Raw genomic sequence first — 14,265 nt, forward strand, 5'->3', positions numbered from 1 at the left:
TATTCCCCTGCTCTCAGTAGAAACACTGGGGGTTATAAATGCAGAATGCTGCATATGATGTAAGACGGGGCTGCTCTGTCAGTAACTTTTGCTGAACTATTCCTCTTGGTCCAAAAGGAGGAACAAAGAAGAGAGTATATATACAGGGAAATTACTATAGTGGGAAAAAAATGTATAAAGGACACTCTTTTTAAAAAGGAAACCAGTAGAAAAGCTGAAAGTGCTGTGGAGACTTGAGGTTTCCAGAGTCCTGGTGCCTATTCCTAGCAGAGAAAAGGAAAGCGAACCTTCCAAGGGGGTATGAAGTAAGAGAATAATTGGAGCTAACATGTACAGACAAGAATCAGCTCACTGGGTAAAATCAGGCAGTTGGCTTTGCCCTGGGGGAGATGACAACTACTACAGGCAGTATTTCTGACATTTTACTTCATGTAGCTAGGTACTGGGAGATGTGACAGTCTCAGCATCTCAAATATACTATCAGCAGGGAATGAGAGTTCAGGGACCTGGTTTTGGTTTCTTTACACCCTTGTAATTTTGTCTCTATTCCTCAGTTTTCCCACCAATAAAATGCAAGCAGGAATATTAAACCAAAACCTTTTCAAAATCTGGAGAGACATCCTGGATATTGTGTGAACTTCCCTATTGTAATTCCTTTCCCTTAAGTATTTTTACATGTTATGTTTTGTTTTGAACATAGGAAAATTTGTGTGATTTGAAGATTTTCAAGCATAAGTAAAAAGAAACCTGGATGTACTAAGGAAAAATGTAGTAGTTTTTCTTCACAAATCCAGGGCAACCAGCAAAGTAATACATAATAGACAGGTTTCTTTTCCACTAAGAAGAAAAACTATTTCACATGCAAAAGATATGCCATATAGCATATTGGTCATTATTTCCAAGGAAAAAAGTAGCATACTCATTCCATTCTTTAAAGGTGATATTGCCTCCATATTCTCCCTTGGAACACGCAATGCATTAGTATCTATGTAGTATGTGGGACCTCCTTGTTTGCCTTTATCCCCATCTATCTCCATCAATGTGCTCCCATCATCCCTTTCAAGTACCACACCAATAGCGGTGGGAAAATCAACCTGCAATAGAAGAAACAGGAAAAGGAGACAAGTTATAATATCTTTACCCCATAACCCATACCATAACCACGAGTATCTCGTCCCACCTCCTCCCACCTCTCCAAATTCTGTCCTGCCTTCTTCTCTATGTATTCTCTCTTAGATCCCATGGTTTCAAGTATCAACTCTAAGCAGATGATTCCCAAAGCTATATATCCAGCCTTAGAGGCTCTCCTGAGCTCCAGTCCCCTATCACCAACCACATGGTACCAAAGGTATCTCAAAATTCCACACGTTCAAAATGCTCCCCTCCTTCTAACACCCCTATTTCTGCTGAAGACATCACTATTCTCCTTAGGTTCACAAACTTTAAGGCATCTTTGACTCTTTCCTCTCCCTCATTCCCCCATATGCAATCAGGCAAAAAAATAAAATTAATTCCATCTCCTCAATACCTCTCATATTTATCCCCTTCTTTCTATTCACACAACCATCATCCTAGTTCACAACCTCATCCCCTTTCTCCTATACTATTGCAATAGCTGTATCCCTGGCCTCTCTGACTCAAAGCTCTCCTTTTTTCTAATCACCCTAGCTTCCAAACTGATCTACCTAAGCTTGTCACTGCACTGCTCAAGAAGCTCCAGCAATTCTCTCTATTGCCTCTAGGACCAAACCCAAACTCCTCTACTTGGCGTACAAAGCCATACACAGTAACTCTAGCCTCTAGCTCCAGGTTTATTTACAGTACATATTACTTTCCTTCATGGGAAGAGTGTTAGACTTGGAATCAGGAGAGATGCAGCTTCACATTCCTCCTCTAATGATTACAAGCTATGTGACTACGGGCAAATACTTCTTAAACTCTCTGAATTTCAGTTTCCTCATCTGTAAAATCAGAACAATGCCTATAGTATTTACCTCACAGGGTCACTGTGGTCATTGAATCATATGTTAGCAAAGTGCTTTGTAAACCCTAAACTGATACATAAATGTCAGCTATGATTAAGATTAGCTGAAGCAGAGGTGTCGAACTCCAGGTGCTACCTGAACCCAATTAAAATGTCAATGGGAAATGTTTAACAAAATAAACAAAAATACAACACAACATAATGTTATAATTTGTGGTTTTCTAAGTCAATACACAGCCCTCCAGGGTCCCTTTCAATTAGAATTTTATACCACTGAGCTAAAGTAGTAGCTATCATTTAATTGTAGCCAATTGCCAAGTATCTATCAAGTGCCTAATATCTAGCAAACACTATGTGAACATGTAAGGCTTCATCAATTCTTCATGAGCTCTGTTTGGGCTAAACTGGCCTACTTGAGGTTCCTTGTACACAATCCTCCTTATCCCATCTCTATACCTTTTTTGAATCTGTCCTAGTGCTAGGAATTCCCCTACTTGTCACTTGGCTTCTTGGAATCCCAATTCAAGGTTCAGCCCCATTGCCACCTCCTACATAAGGCATGTCCCGATCCCCACAGATTCAACTGCTCTCTCTGAGAAGTTACTTTTAAATTAATTATCTATGTACATGCTATTTTCTCCCAATAGAATGTAAGCTTCTCAAGGACAAGAACTGTTTAATCTTTCTCTTTTGATCCTCCCCACCTGGCAAAGGCCTGGGCACATAGTAGCATTAATAAATTCTTGCTGAATGAAGTAGTTTTCTTTTGAACTATATAGCCCTGTTTCTATATTGCTCCACATAAAAATTTCTTGAATTTATTTAAAGCTACATAGTGATATTTTTATGCATACCCTACAACCCAACAGTTGTACTTACCTTTGGGCAGTCCTCACCAGCATAGCCAGCTCTCACTGTATAGGAGCCAATGTCAAAAACAAGAGCCCCAACTTCATCTGGAAGGATGAAAAAGAGATCATTAGTAGGTAGCCAGTGAACATGATCATTTTAATATTAAAGTAAGAGTTGAAATTCACTCTGTTTAAAAGGAAATGATATAAAGAAAAAGCTAGAATTAAATACAATGCATTATATTATTAGTAGCATAAATGTGGAACTCAAACAAAAAATGGATTTAATTTAGCACTTGAAATCAAACAAAGAATTCAGTTCTCCTGGGTCCTACTTTTACAAATCATAAGAAAAGATAGCAGTCCTGTAAAGACATTTGACAAAAGGATAAAAAGTATCCAAAGTAAAAATATTCCATATAAAGCAGAATAAAAGTATCCCAAATAGAGTTTTATGCACATACATGCGTTTGGGTGCACACACGCATAGACACACATAGCGCCCTGTGAAAAATAATGAAATGAAATTATTTTAAATTGAATCTATTACATGGACCAATATTGCTGAGTTTTGTTTTGGAAACTTTATATTTAAACCCATAAGTGAAAGCTTCCAATTATATTTTAAAATATATCCTAATTGTAATTAATATAGTAACTGATGACTAATTTAGTTATCCAATAATAGCTAATAACAATAACTAATATTTGTATAACACTTACTATGTGGCAGGCACTGTGTTAAATGTTTTACAAATATTATCCCAGTAGATCCTAACAATAACCCTGGGAGATAGATACTATTATTACCACTATTTTACTGATGAAGAAACTGAGGCAAGCAAAGGTTAAGTGACTTGTTCAGGGTCACACAGCTAATACGTGTCTTGAGGCTGGTCATGAACTCAGATCTTCCTGACTCCAGGCCAGGCCTTACATCCATTGTGCCACTTAGCTGCCAAAAACAATCAGTCTTCATACTACCTATCTTCTCAATAGAGAATTAATTCCACAGGTTAAGAAACACAATTTCTCAACTGGTACTCTTGGCTCAATTTGCTTATTTTATAGTCCTGACAAATTGCTTGAAACATTTCCTTTGGCTTCCTTAACTTAGCTTTTCCTCTTGCCTCTTTAGCCTCTTTTTCTGTCTCCTTCACAGGCTATTGTTTCAATTGCCTAACTCTGAAAGTCCCCAGGGCTCAGTCTTCTGTCTTTTATTTCCAGTTAACCTTTAGTTAGCCTGGAGTTTACCAGAAAACTCAGTAAGTCAAAACACCTTGTTCCCATTAAAGTGTTATTGTTCTTCCCACCAGAGACCTTAGGAGATGTCTAACTTGTATTCATTGGCATGATTCATTTGGTAAAAGAGACTGCACAACCAAATGAAAAAAGCATGAGATCAGGAATTAGAAAAGCTGAGGTAAAGTGTCTCAATTCTGCCATTTAGCTGTGTGGCTTCAAAAAGTCAAATAATTTCTGAGTCTAATTACTTATTTTTAAAAAGGAGAACAATGCTTACTCATCATAGATATACTACAATACTGAGGTCACTTCTAGCTCTAAACATATGAAACAATAAAACTTAAAAAGTGTTCACGATTTCCATTAACACAGATCACAATCTCTCTACCACTTAGATGCTCCTCAGGAGGGCCTATGACTGAAGCATTCATCATCATATGATCAACCTAGTGCTGAATTCTGAACTGAACTGAACGGATCCTTGTGGAGAAAAAAGGCCAACGGTCCATTGCTGGACCCACAGACAAGACCTAACCCTCTAGGATCGATCAGCCAGCACTGCCATTATAAGATATCAAAACAGAACGTTAGTAGAAGATTAAGGTGTTTGGTGATATAAATATAAGCTATTATATAAATAATTCCCCAAATCCAAATGCATAGACCTAACCTCACATTTCTAGCTTTTGATACTTTGATCAATACCAACAACCCTAGTCCAATTCATCTCCTAGCATAGCCCCTGAATGACTCTCCAGCTCTGGTCCTCTCTCCTATCAGTTAATCCTGCACATCAATACCATATCAACTTTCTTACAAAGTCAACTTTATCATCGTCCTCCTTGACTTGGAAACCTGCAATGATTTTTCACTAGTGGCCCATTGAGTCAAGTTCACATTCCTGAGCCTTACATTCAAGGCCCTCCTAATTCTGGCCCATCTTATCTCTTCAGATTTCTCTCCTATCACTCCTTCACAGGTCACAATCTATCATACTAAGGCTAGTTTTTATCTTAGCCCCACTAACATAACTATCATTCCTGCCCCATCTGCTAATTAATGCTCATGTTCTACCCAGAATACCACATTGTTCCCTGCCTGGATCCAACTTCCCCTTTTCGACACTTCCTTAACTCCTACCAACCCTAAAAATGAAGGAAATGTAAAGATAGGATATTCATCTGGCTTCCCAGACATGCTCCACTCTTACAGATACTACTTGAGTTCAGGCCCTCATTAAATCTCTCCTAGATGATTGTAACAGTCTCCTAATTGGTCTCCCTTCTTCAAATCTCTCCCAGTCTGGTCTATCCTGCAAGTGATTTTCCTTATGTACAGATATGACCATAACATTCTTCTATTCCATTACCTCCAGTGACTCTCATTGTTTCTATGTAAACTTGTCTGTTTAATGTTTAGATAATATCTACCCTACTTACCTCAGAGGGTTGTTAGGAGAATCAATGCAATAACATAGTAACTATTGGTAGCACAGTAACGAGTGGTGGACCTGGAGTCAGTAAGGCCTAATTTCAAGTTCAGTCTAAGACACTTACTAGATGTATGACCCTGGGCAAATCACTTAACCTTTGTCTGATTCAATTTCCTCATCTGTAAAATGGAGATAGTGCCTACCTCCCAGGATTGTTGTGAAGATAAAATGAGATATTTGTAAAGGTTTGCAAAAGGTTTGCAAAGCAAACTTTAAAGTGCTACATAAATGCTAACTATCATCATCATTATTATTATTATATACATTCAAGTGTTTTGTGACCACAAAATGATATAAAAGTACGAGCTAATACCAATAATAATTATCGTTAGGATCGGGTCATCCGAAATAGTAATCACAATCTTTCAGGCTCTAGGAATCTAGATAGTAAAGAGAATTAACCTAAATGTGTACTAACTCTTGCCAAACCATTTAAATCCTAGATACCAGCTTATTTCCTTGTGATGCATCTGTCTCCTGAAAATCAATTAAAGTTATGATGACTTTGGTTTCATGAGGGCCTATGGCTTTTTTAAAAAGTCTATATCCAATTTTTACAGGTTCAGCAATAAAATTAATATTGTGAAAATGAAGGTTTTTGTACAAATTAACTCTCCAATTAATCTTTACAACCCCTCAAACTGATATAGGAATTCTGATGGGCGATACATAAACTGAAACCAGTATGTACAAACGTATCTGCGACTAAAATTTTAGATATATGTAATAGAGGAAAATGTCATCTAGAATACATCAGAAAAGTCAACTTGCTTTAAAGGTCTAAATATTAAAGCTGACCCAAAATAGAGACAATATCCCTAAAATGAAATCTTGTAAGAAAAAATATTTAGGCATACATTTAATGTTGACTGTAAGTCAAATTCGGATTTTATACAATCCAGTTTTGTATAAAATGGCCTAGCCTAATAATGAATCAACCAACATTTTTTAAGCACCAAATGAGAGACAGGGTGGCACAGTGGGTAGGCCAATCTTGGAGTGAGGAAGACCTGATCCAAGTTCGGCCTCTGACACGTGCTTGAGTACGACTGTTGAGGGAACTTCATTTAACCTTTCAGGACCTCAAGCAACTCACTAAGAGGAGCCATACACAGAAGTTGCCGATCTATCTGGGTAGAAGGGATGTCCTCACTAGGAGTTCACCACAACAACAGAATCACAGGTCTATACCAAAATAAAGTTGTCAAACATCGGCTCTATTCTGGGGTTACAAACACAAATGAAAAAGGCACTACTCTGAAGGAGCTTATATTCTATTGGAGGAGACAATATGTACTTACCTAAGTTTATACAGAAGATGAAGTAATTTAGAGGGGAATAAGGGCACTACTAGCAGCTACAAGTGAATCATGACTCAATGCAGAAGGTAGTACAGGAGGAACTGCATTCTAGACAGGGGGGACTGCCAGTACAAAGGCATGAAGATGGAAGATGAAGTAATGTATGCGAGGAACAGGAATGCTACTTAGGCTGAAATGTACAGTATGCAGGAAGGCGAATGATGATACATAAGGCTGAAAAGGTAAGTGGGGCCAGGTTGCAAAGGGCTTTAAAACCAAAAGGACTTTTATATTTGATCCTGGAGGCAAGAGAGCACTATAGTTTACCAAACAGTAGAGTGTAATTTATGGTCAGGCCTGTGCTTTCAGGAACATCATTTTAGCAGCTGTGTAAAGGATAGAGCATGAAGAAACCTCAGGCAGGGAGGTCAGTTAGGAGGCTACTGCAACAGTCGAAGGTGATAAGGGCCCGAAACAGAGTGGGGGTCAGGTGAGAAAAAGAAGGCGAAAGATGCAAGAGATGTTAGAGAAGCGAAAACGACGAGATTTGGAAGCTGACTGGACAACTAGGGTATTAACTATAAGACTATATTCAGAGTATGGTTTGTGTTGTTGTTTAGTCATTTTCAGTTGTGCCCAATTCTTCACGGCCCCTTTTAGAGTTTTCTTGGCAAAGATGCTGGAGTGGTTTGCTATTTCCTTCTCCAGCTCATTTGACAGATGAGGAAAGTGAGGCAAACAGGGTGAAGTGACTTTACCAGGGTCACACAGCTACTAAGTGTTTGAGGCCAGATTTGAACTCACGAAGAGGAGTCTTCCCACCACCATGCCTGGTGCTCTCCAGTATGTAATCAATGATAATCTACTTTAAAATATTTTTTTTAATAGATTATCTAGAAATACACAAAAAGATTGTTTGTGGTGGAGAGAGGGAAGGTTTGCTGTTGATATAGTGGCTTACAGGTACTTTGGGAAAATGTTTCCACTGGATATACCAGACCTATACAAACCACTCAAAGACTTGAAAAATAGCCAGATGCATGTCATTGTATTTCCTTAATTAAAATAATGGCTTGCATACCCGTGTCATAAAACTTTACAGAGAAAATGATCCTTAAGAAGAAAGTGCTCTATCCTGCCTCCACCATCCAGGAGCTGCTTCTATTATCTAGATTTTTAAAAATAAATAAGCTAGAGATAAGAGTCTTACTATTTAATTAAACATTAAAGTTTCATTCGCATTTTTGTTATTGCTGCTGAAAAAGTGGAAGCTGGGTACTTCAGAAAAATATGTTCCCCACCGGATAGTTTTCTACAACTACTTCAAAGTAATAGTGATTTTGAAATAATCACATAGAAATTTCCCTTTTAATCCTAAAAAGTTAATTAGCAAACACTCTATACACTTAAAAAAAAAGGCTTCCCTTGCCATTTCTTCTAATGTAGGCAAGGGTACCCCATTTCCTTCAAGAAACAGCTTAAATACCACTTCTTACAAACTCCTTCATGACCCTCCCAACTACTACTGTCCAATTTCCCTAAATGCCTTGTATTTATTCAGTATATGCTCATAAATTCAGTACATGCTCATAAATGCCCATAAATGGATGCTCATAAATTGTCTACCCCAAACCACTATGAGCTCCTTGACAGCAGAGATTATTTTATTTTTCTTGTCTTTGTATCTTCCTGGGTCTAGTACATGGCAGGTACTTAAATTCCTGCTGGATGTCAGAGAGGCTATAGGAAATCAGGCGCATTAATGCATTCCTGTTGGAACTGTGAATGGTCTGGCCATTGTAGAAAGCAATTTGGAATGATACAAAAAATACCAAACTGTGCATACCCTTTGACTCCGCAATACCACTTACTAGGTCTATCCTATATCTCAAAGAGATCAAAGAAAAAGGAAAGAGTACCTTATGTACAAAAACATTTATAATAGCTCTTTTTTCTAGTAGCATAGAACTGGAAACTATCAATCAATCAAGAATGGATGAACAAATTATATAAATAACATACTGAGCTGAAAGACAAAAAGACTGAAAGAAACCTGGGAAGACTTATATGAACTGAAGCAGCTGAACCAGGAAAACAATTTATACTAAAACAACAAATGCTAGTTGGTCAACTGATTGCTTTGACATTAAATCAATGTGTGATCTTCAGGCAGATCATCTCACCTCACTGGGTCTCAGTTTTTTCACATGTAAGAAGAAGACCGGCTCATGTTCTATAAGTTTGGTATGCAATGCTTTCACAGAGGAAGAAAATTGAGGCTTGAAGAGATTCTAAGTAACTTGTCCGTGATCATACAATATATGGTGAAAGTGGATCAAAATCCATGGCTAACCTTTGGTTCCGCATTATTCCTGCCATATCATATTTTTTCAGAATAGTGACATTGAGACACTTGATAAATGCTTCTTAATAGTATGGTCTATTAAAGGCAAAAAGTTATAAACTGGAAATGTACTGGTTTTCAAAACCATCCACATGCCCACAACGCTTGAGCTGTTTTCCATTGGAATTGGGTACAGAGAAAGACTGAGGGGGAGTAATTAACTACTCTTTCAAAGCTTCAGTGTTTCATCAAGTCAAAGACAAAGCACAACCATAGGAGTAGAAGAGTCTGATAAGTCTGTTGTTCAATACTAAATAAAATGAAATAATGTGTATTAAGGTATAGGTCCCTTAGCTAAGGTGCAGGAAGGCTAGGAGGAAGAGTTAATAAAGATAAGGCAGCCAACAATACAACTGGTGGGAGCCTCTTTTAAACACAGGATTTTAGAAGCCTTAGAAATCATCAAGCTGACCTTCTCATTTCAGAGATGAGAAAAATGAAGTCCAAAAAGGTTAAGCAATGTCTCCAAGGACATAAAACTAATTAAATGGGGCATACAGCCTGAAAGCTATTTCTTCTGACTCCCAGATCCACTGTTCTTATGACTACCTCATTTCACAACGTGCACAGAAAAGTTTAGCAAAGACTTCTAAGAAGAGAATACAAACTTATAATCCCATTCTAAATCTCCTGAACCCCAAGAGCTTTTCTAACTGTATCCCAAGCAAAAAACAACTTCTGAGAGCCAACTGTCAAAAAAAAAAAAGCATCTACTGCTCAGCCCTGACAGGACCACGAATCCTTGGCCTCTGTGCAGAAGTGGTGGTGGAAGGCCACTGGCCATCTCTAAAAGAACCACGGGGCCTCTATGGACCTCAGAAGAGGGTCGACATCTGTGGTTCTTAACCTTTTTGTGTCATGAACCCTTTGGCAATGTGGTCAAAACTAAGGACCTCTACCCAGAATGTTGGCTGCAGTTTTAAATTATAATCAAGGAAATGCTACATTTCAGTGAGAGGTTAGTTAAAATAAAGATGTCATTCGTCGTAGCTATTGTTTTTTCCTGTTCAGGGTCACTGACCCTCCTGAAATCTAGCCACACAAGTCTAGCCATTAAGAACCCCTGGTTTAGATGATCTCTAAGTTTCCTAAAACTTTCTAAAATACCATGATTCCTTGAACGTTACTCAGACAAGGGATGATGGCTTTGAGAGGTCATCCCCACCGGAGTCAGTGTAAGCTCATTTTGCCAGGAAGAACACACACACCATCACCACCCATTTAGATCCAGCCCTGCGGTGCCTAGACACTGACAAAGGGCATTCAAGGCCCACAAGATATGACCACCATCCCCCCAGCAGCCCCGAGCATCTCCCACCGCGACGGATGGAGGCACTGAGCGCTGAATTTGGAATCCCAAGACCTGACCCTTCCCCTGGGGAAGCCCCTTCCCCAGCCGGCCCTCGGCTCCTTCGTCTCTGGGAGCGGGAATGACCCTGGCCTTGGCTCGGCCACTACTCCCCGGAGGCTCTGGACGGGGGACGCTGGGCCCCGAGTGCCCTCGGTGGGAGCAGGGGCTGGAGGCATAGTCTTCGCAGGGCCCCAGGCTCCAGCCAGCCAGCTCTGCGCCCCGAAGCAGGCCGCACCTGGCCCCGGGGATCTCGGCGGGCTCCTGCCCTGCCCGGGGGGCTCTCTCTGCCGGTGGTCGCCGTCCCCCCCCGCGCCCCCATAACCAGGCCACCGCATGGTGCTGCCAGGTCCTCCCCCTCCCGACCCCAGCGTCCTGGGGGCTGGTGCTGGGCGCCAGAACGCGGATGGCTGCCCTCTCTGGGCCCCGGAAGCTCTGGCGCCCGCGACCCGCGCCCTCCCCGCTTGCTGTGTGACGGCGCCCGGCCGCTGCCCTCTCTGGGCCCCAGCAAAGGCCGGGGCAGGCCTTCCCGCAGGGGCTTCGGGGCTCCCCCTCTCCCCGCCTTCCGGAGAGGCGCCGGAGCGCGGGGATGCCCGCTTTGGGCCCCGGCCCGCGACCCCCCACGCGGAGCTCTGCGGCCCGGCTATCTCCAGGGACCGCGCGGCCCGCGCCCGCGCTCACCTCCTCCGTAGACGCCGCCGCTCATGGCTGCTGCTGCCGCCGCCGCGATGAAGCGGCTCCCGGCCCCAGCCCGCCCGGCCCCGGCGCCTCCTTGGGCTGCAGCAACCGCCTCCCGCCCCCCGGCTTCCCCTGAGGCAACAAAGCGCCGTCCGTCCCGAAGCGCATCCACACGTGCTGCCGCCGCGCCGCGGGCCAATGACGAGCGGACAGGCCTCCGCGCCCGCCAATCCGAGAGAAACGTTGCCCCGCCCGCAGCCGTCTAACCAATAGAACGTCCCGGGGGGCGGGGAGAAAGGCAAGCGACGGAAGGGGGCGGAGGAGAGACCGAGTTGGGTTGCAGCGTGGAGGGGGCGGGGCATAGAGGACTGGGGCGGGGCCTGCGAGGGGGCGAGGCGGGACTTGCCAAGAGCGGGAGCCCCAGAGACCGCACGAGTCACCTGGTCCCACCCCGTCTTTCCCCTAAAGCCCAGAGAAAAAGGGACCCGCCTGACGTCACACAGGCCGTCGTGGCAGAGCCCCAGTGGGGAGCCGCTGTGACCTCCAGCTGCTCGGGCTGTCTCCCGAGGTCCTCCCCTTCCCCTATAGATCTGCACCCATGCTGGGACTCAGGCAGTGCGGCTGAATGGACTGGGCGCTGCCCGCTTAGGAAGACCTGAGTTCCAATCCCCCCACTTCGGATATGTGCTACCTGGACGACCCTTTGCCTCAGTTACCTGGTGTGTAAAATGAGAGGGTTGCACTCGATGACGTACTAAGGACCCTTCCAGCTCTAAATCTACGACCTTACAACAAACTTGATCCAGCGGCTCCTGTCTGGGGCATCTTCAGCTGCACCAGCCCTCCGTATGGTCCCCACCCCCATCTACAAGTAGGCTCAGGTGGGCTCTTACCTGGTGCACGCACCGAGTAGAGGAAAGGTAGCCTTAGGGCACTGAAAAGTCAGCTCCGGGTGCGCAGGATCTGCTTCCATTCGTCCGTTTCATTGTCATACCCAGTATACATCACCTTGTGTGGCTTCTATTGGGCACTTAATGAATGCTCCTAGAACTGAACTGAAGCTATGCCCCCTGCACATTTCATTGTGTGCGTCTGGGGAGGTTAGCTTGGCTTCTGGAGCTTCTGCCTAGAAGGTAACAGGCCTGGGACTAAAAAATCGCTGAACTCCCTTTGATTTGAGCAAGTGGCCGAGTGTATAAATACATACGACTTTGTGGATGATTAGAGAAAACACGGCAAAACCAGGCCCATAATACGGAGTTGGAAGACCTACAAAATGTGGGATCCTTATTCTAACAACAACAAATACTTCTTAAGCATCTACTGCCTGCCAGACACGGGGCTCTGAGCCTTGAGCCCAAAGACAAGAAGGAAACAGCCCATGACCCTTAAGGAGAGTTCATGTTATTAGAAAAGGTATGACATATGTTATATCTGACATCAGAAAGACTCTGTCTACAGACAAATCGATAAGAGACTAATAGAAAAAAGCAAAGCAAAAGACACTGGCCCTGAGCAGTTTTCCAGAGATGGTCAAGTGCCTCTCCCAGACACCAGTGCTGGTACCTGCAGAAGCAAGCCAACCTTTTATGTTACACACTGAAGCTACCCTACAAAGCCTGGGAGCAGTTTTATATCAGTTCAATGGGATTCTGAAACTCATTGCATTTGCCAGTAGAGGGCTTACTAGTAATGAGACTTGTTCTATGCATTAACTGGAGTTTTCGGCTTTGAAGCAGGCTGCCCTGACAAATTTTTGAGACTGAGCTTGGAGCTCATTTTCAAATGTGGGTAGTCAACAATCTACTGACATAATCCAACTAGCTCTAAATTGTATGCTGCCTGCAGAGATGGCAATCACTAGCCAAGTATGCACTACCAACGGGAAAGACTCAGGTTGGTCAACAGCATTTATTAAGCATTTGTTATATACCAAGCACTGTGCTAAGCTCTGGGATACAGAAAAATGCAAGAGTCCTTGCTCTCCTGCAGCTCACAGACTAATAAGGGAGAGAATACACAAACAATCATGAATAAACAAGATATAGGCAGGATACTTTGGAAACACTCAAGAGAGGGGAAGATTAAGAAGGCATCTTGCAGCAGGTGAGCCTATAGGGGCAGCTAGGTGGCGCAGTGGACAGAGCTCCAGCCTTGGAGTCAGGAGGACCTGAGTTCAAATCTAACCTCAGACACTTGACAGTAACTGTGTGACCCTGGGCAAGTCATTTAACAACAATTGCCTTAAAGAAAAGAAAAAAAAAGGTGAGACTTTAGCTGAGACTTGTTGGAAGCCAGAGGGAAGAGATGAGGAAGGAGAAAGTTCCAGGTATGAAGTACAGCCCGAAAAAATGCTCAGAGTTGGGAGAGGAGTGCCATGTACATGGAACAGGAAGGAGGCTGGTGTCACTGGGTAGTAGAGCATGTGGAGGGGTAGTAAGGTCTAAGAAGACTTTGAAAAGTAGGAAGGGCCTAGGTTCATGGAGGGTCTTTGTAAGCCAACTAGAGGATTTTATATTTGATGCTAAAGGTGATAGGGAGCCATGAGAGTTTGTTGAGGAGGGGTGGGGGCGTATATGACATAGTGAGGCCTTGCTTTAGGAAAATCGCTTTGACAACTGAGCTGAGAAGGGACCGGAGTAGAGAGAGATTTGAGGCAGGGAGACCCACTGGCAGACTGTTGCAATAACCTAGGCTACTTTTGTCAGCAGCCATGGTGATATCCTACAGAAAGGGTAAAGGCTATGGGTGACATATGGGTGACAGGTTTCTGGACCACTAACATGTGGACTTGTAGCTGAAAGTTTAGGACTTCCACCAGTCACTGGATACATGGATCTTAATCATACCGGATAATGGATCCCATGATACAGTTTTTAAAGTAACGATTTAGCCAAAGAAATGAGTGTGAGGCTCTCAAGGCCCTTCATTCTCCAGAGAGTACTTTGCAGAAGTTAGAGCT

General features: G+C 42.9%; 1 protein-coding gene across 1 annotated transcript in view; it reads right to left on the minus strand.

Moving 5' to 3' along the window:
• Positions 1–11,377, minus strand: part of ACTL6A (actin like 6A) — a 31,155-nt gene extending 19,778 nt beyond the window's left edge. The window contains exons 1-3 of the mRNA XM_027875927.1: positions 11,307–11,377; positions 2,864–2,940; positions 920–1,094 (exon numbers count right to left, since the gene is read on the minus strand). Coding sequence (XP_027731728.1) covers positions 920–1,094; positions 2,864–2,940; positions 11,307–11,331 — 277 coding nt within the window. The 5' untranslated portion in view covers positions 11,332–11,377. The remainder of the gene's footprint in view (positions 1–919; positions 1,095–2,863; positions 2,941–11,306) is intronic.
• Positions 11,378–14,265: the final 2,888 nt, after the last annotated feature.

Source organism: Vombatus ursinus, unplaced genomic scaffold (assembly GCF_900497805.2).
Source record: "Vombatus ursinus unplaced genomic scaffold, bare-nosed wombat genome assembly UNPS02014810.1, whole genome shotgun sequence".
NCBI lineage: Eukaryota > Metazoa > Chordata > Mammalia > Diprotodontia > Vombatidae > Vombatus > Vombatus ursinus.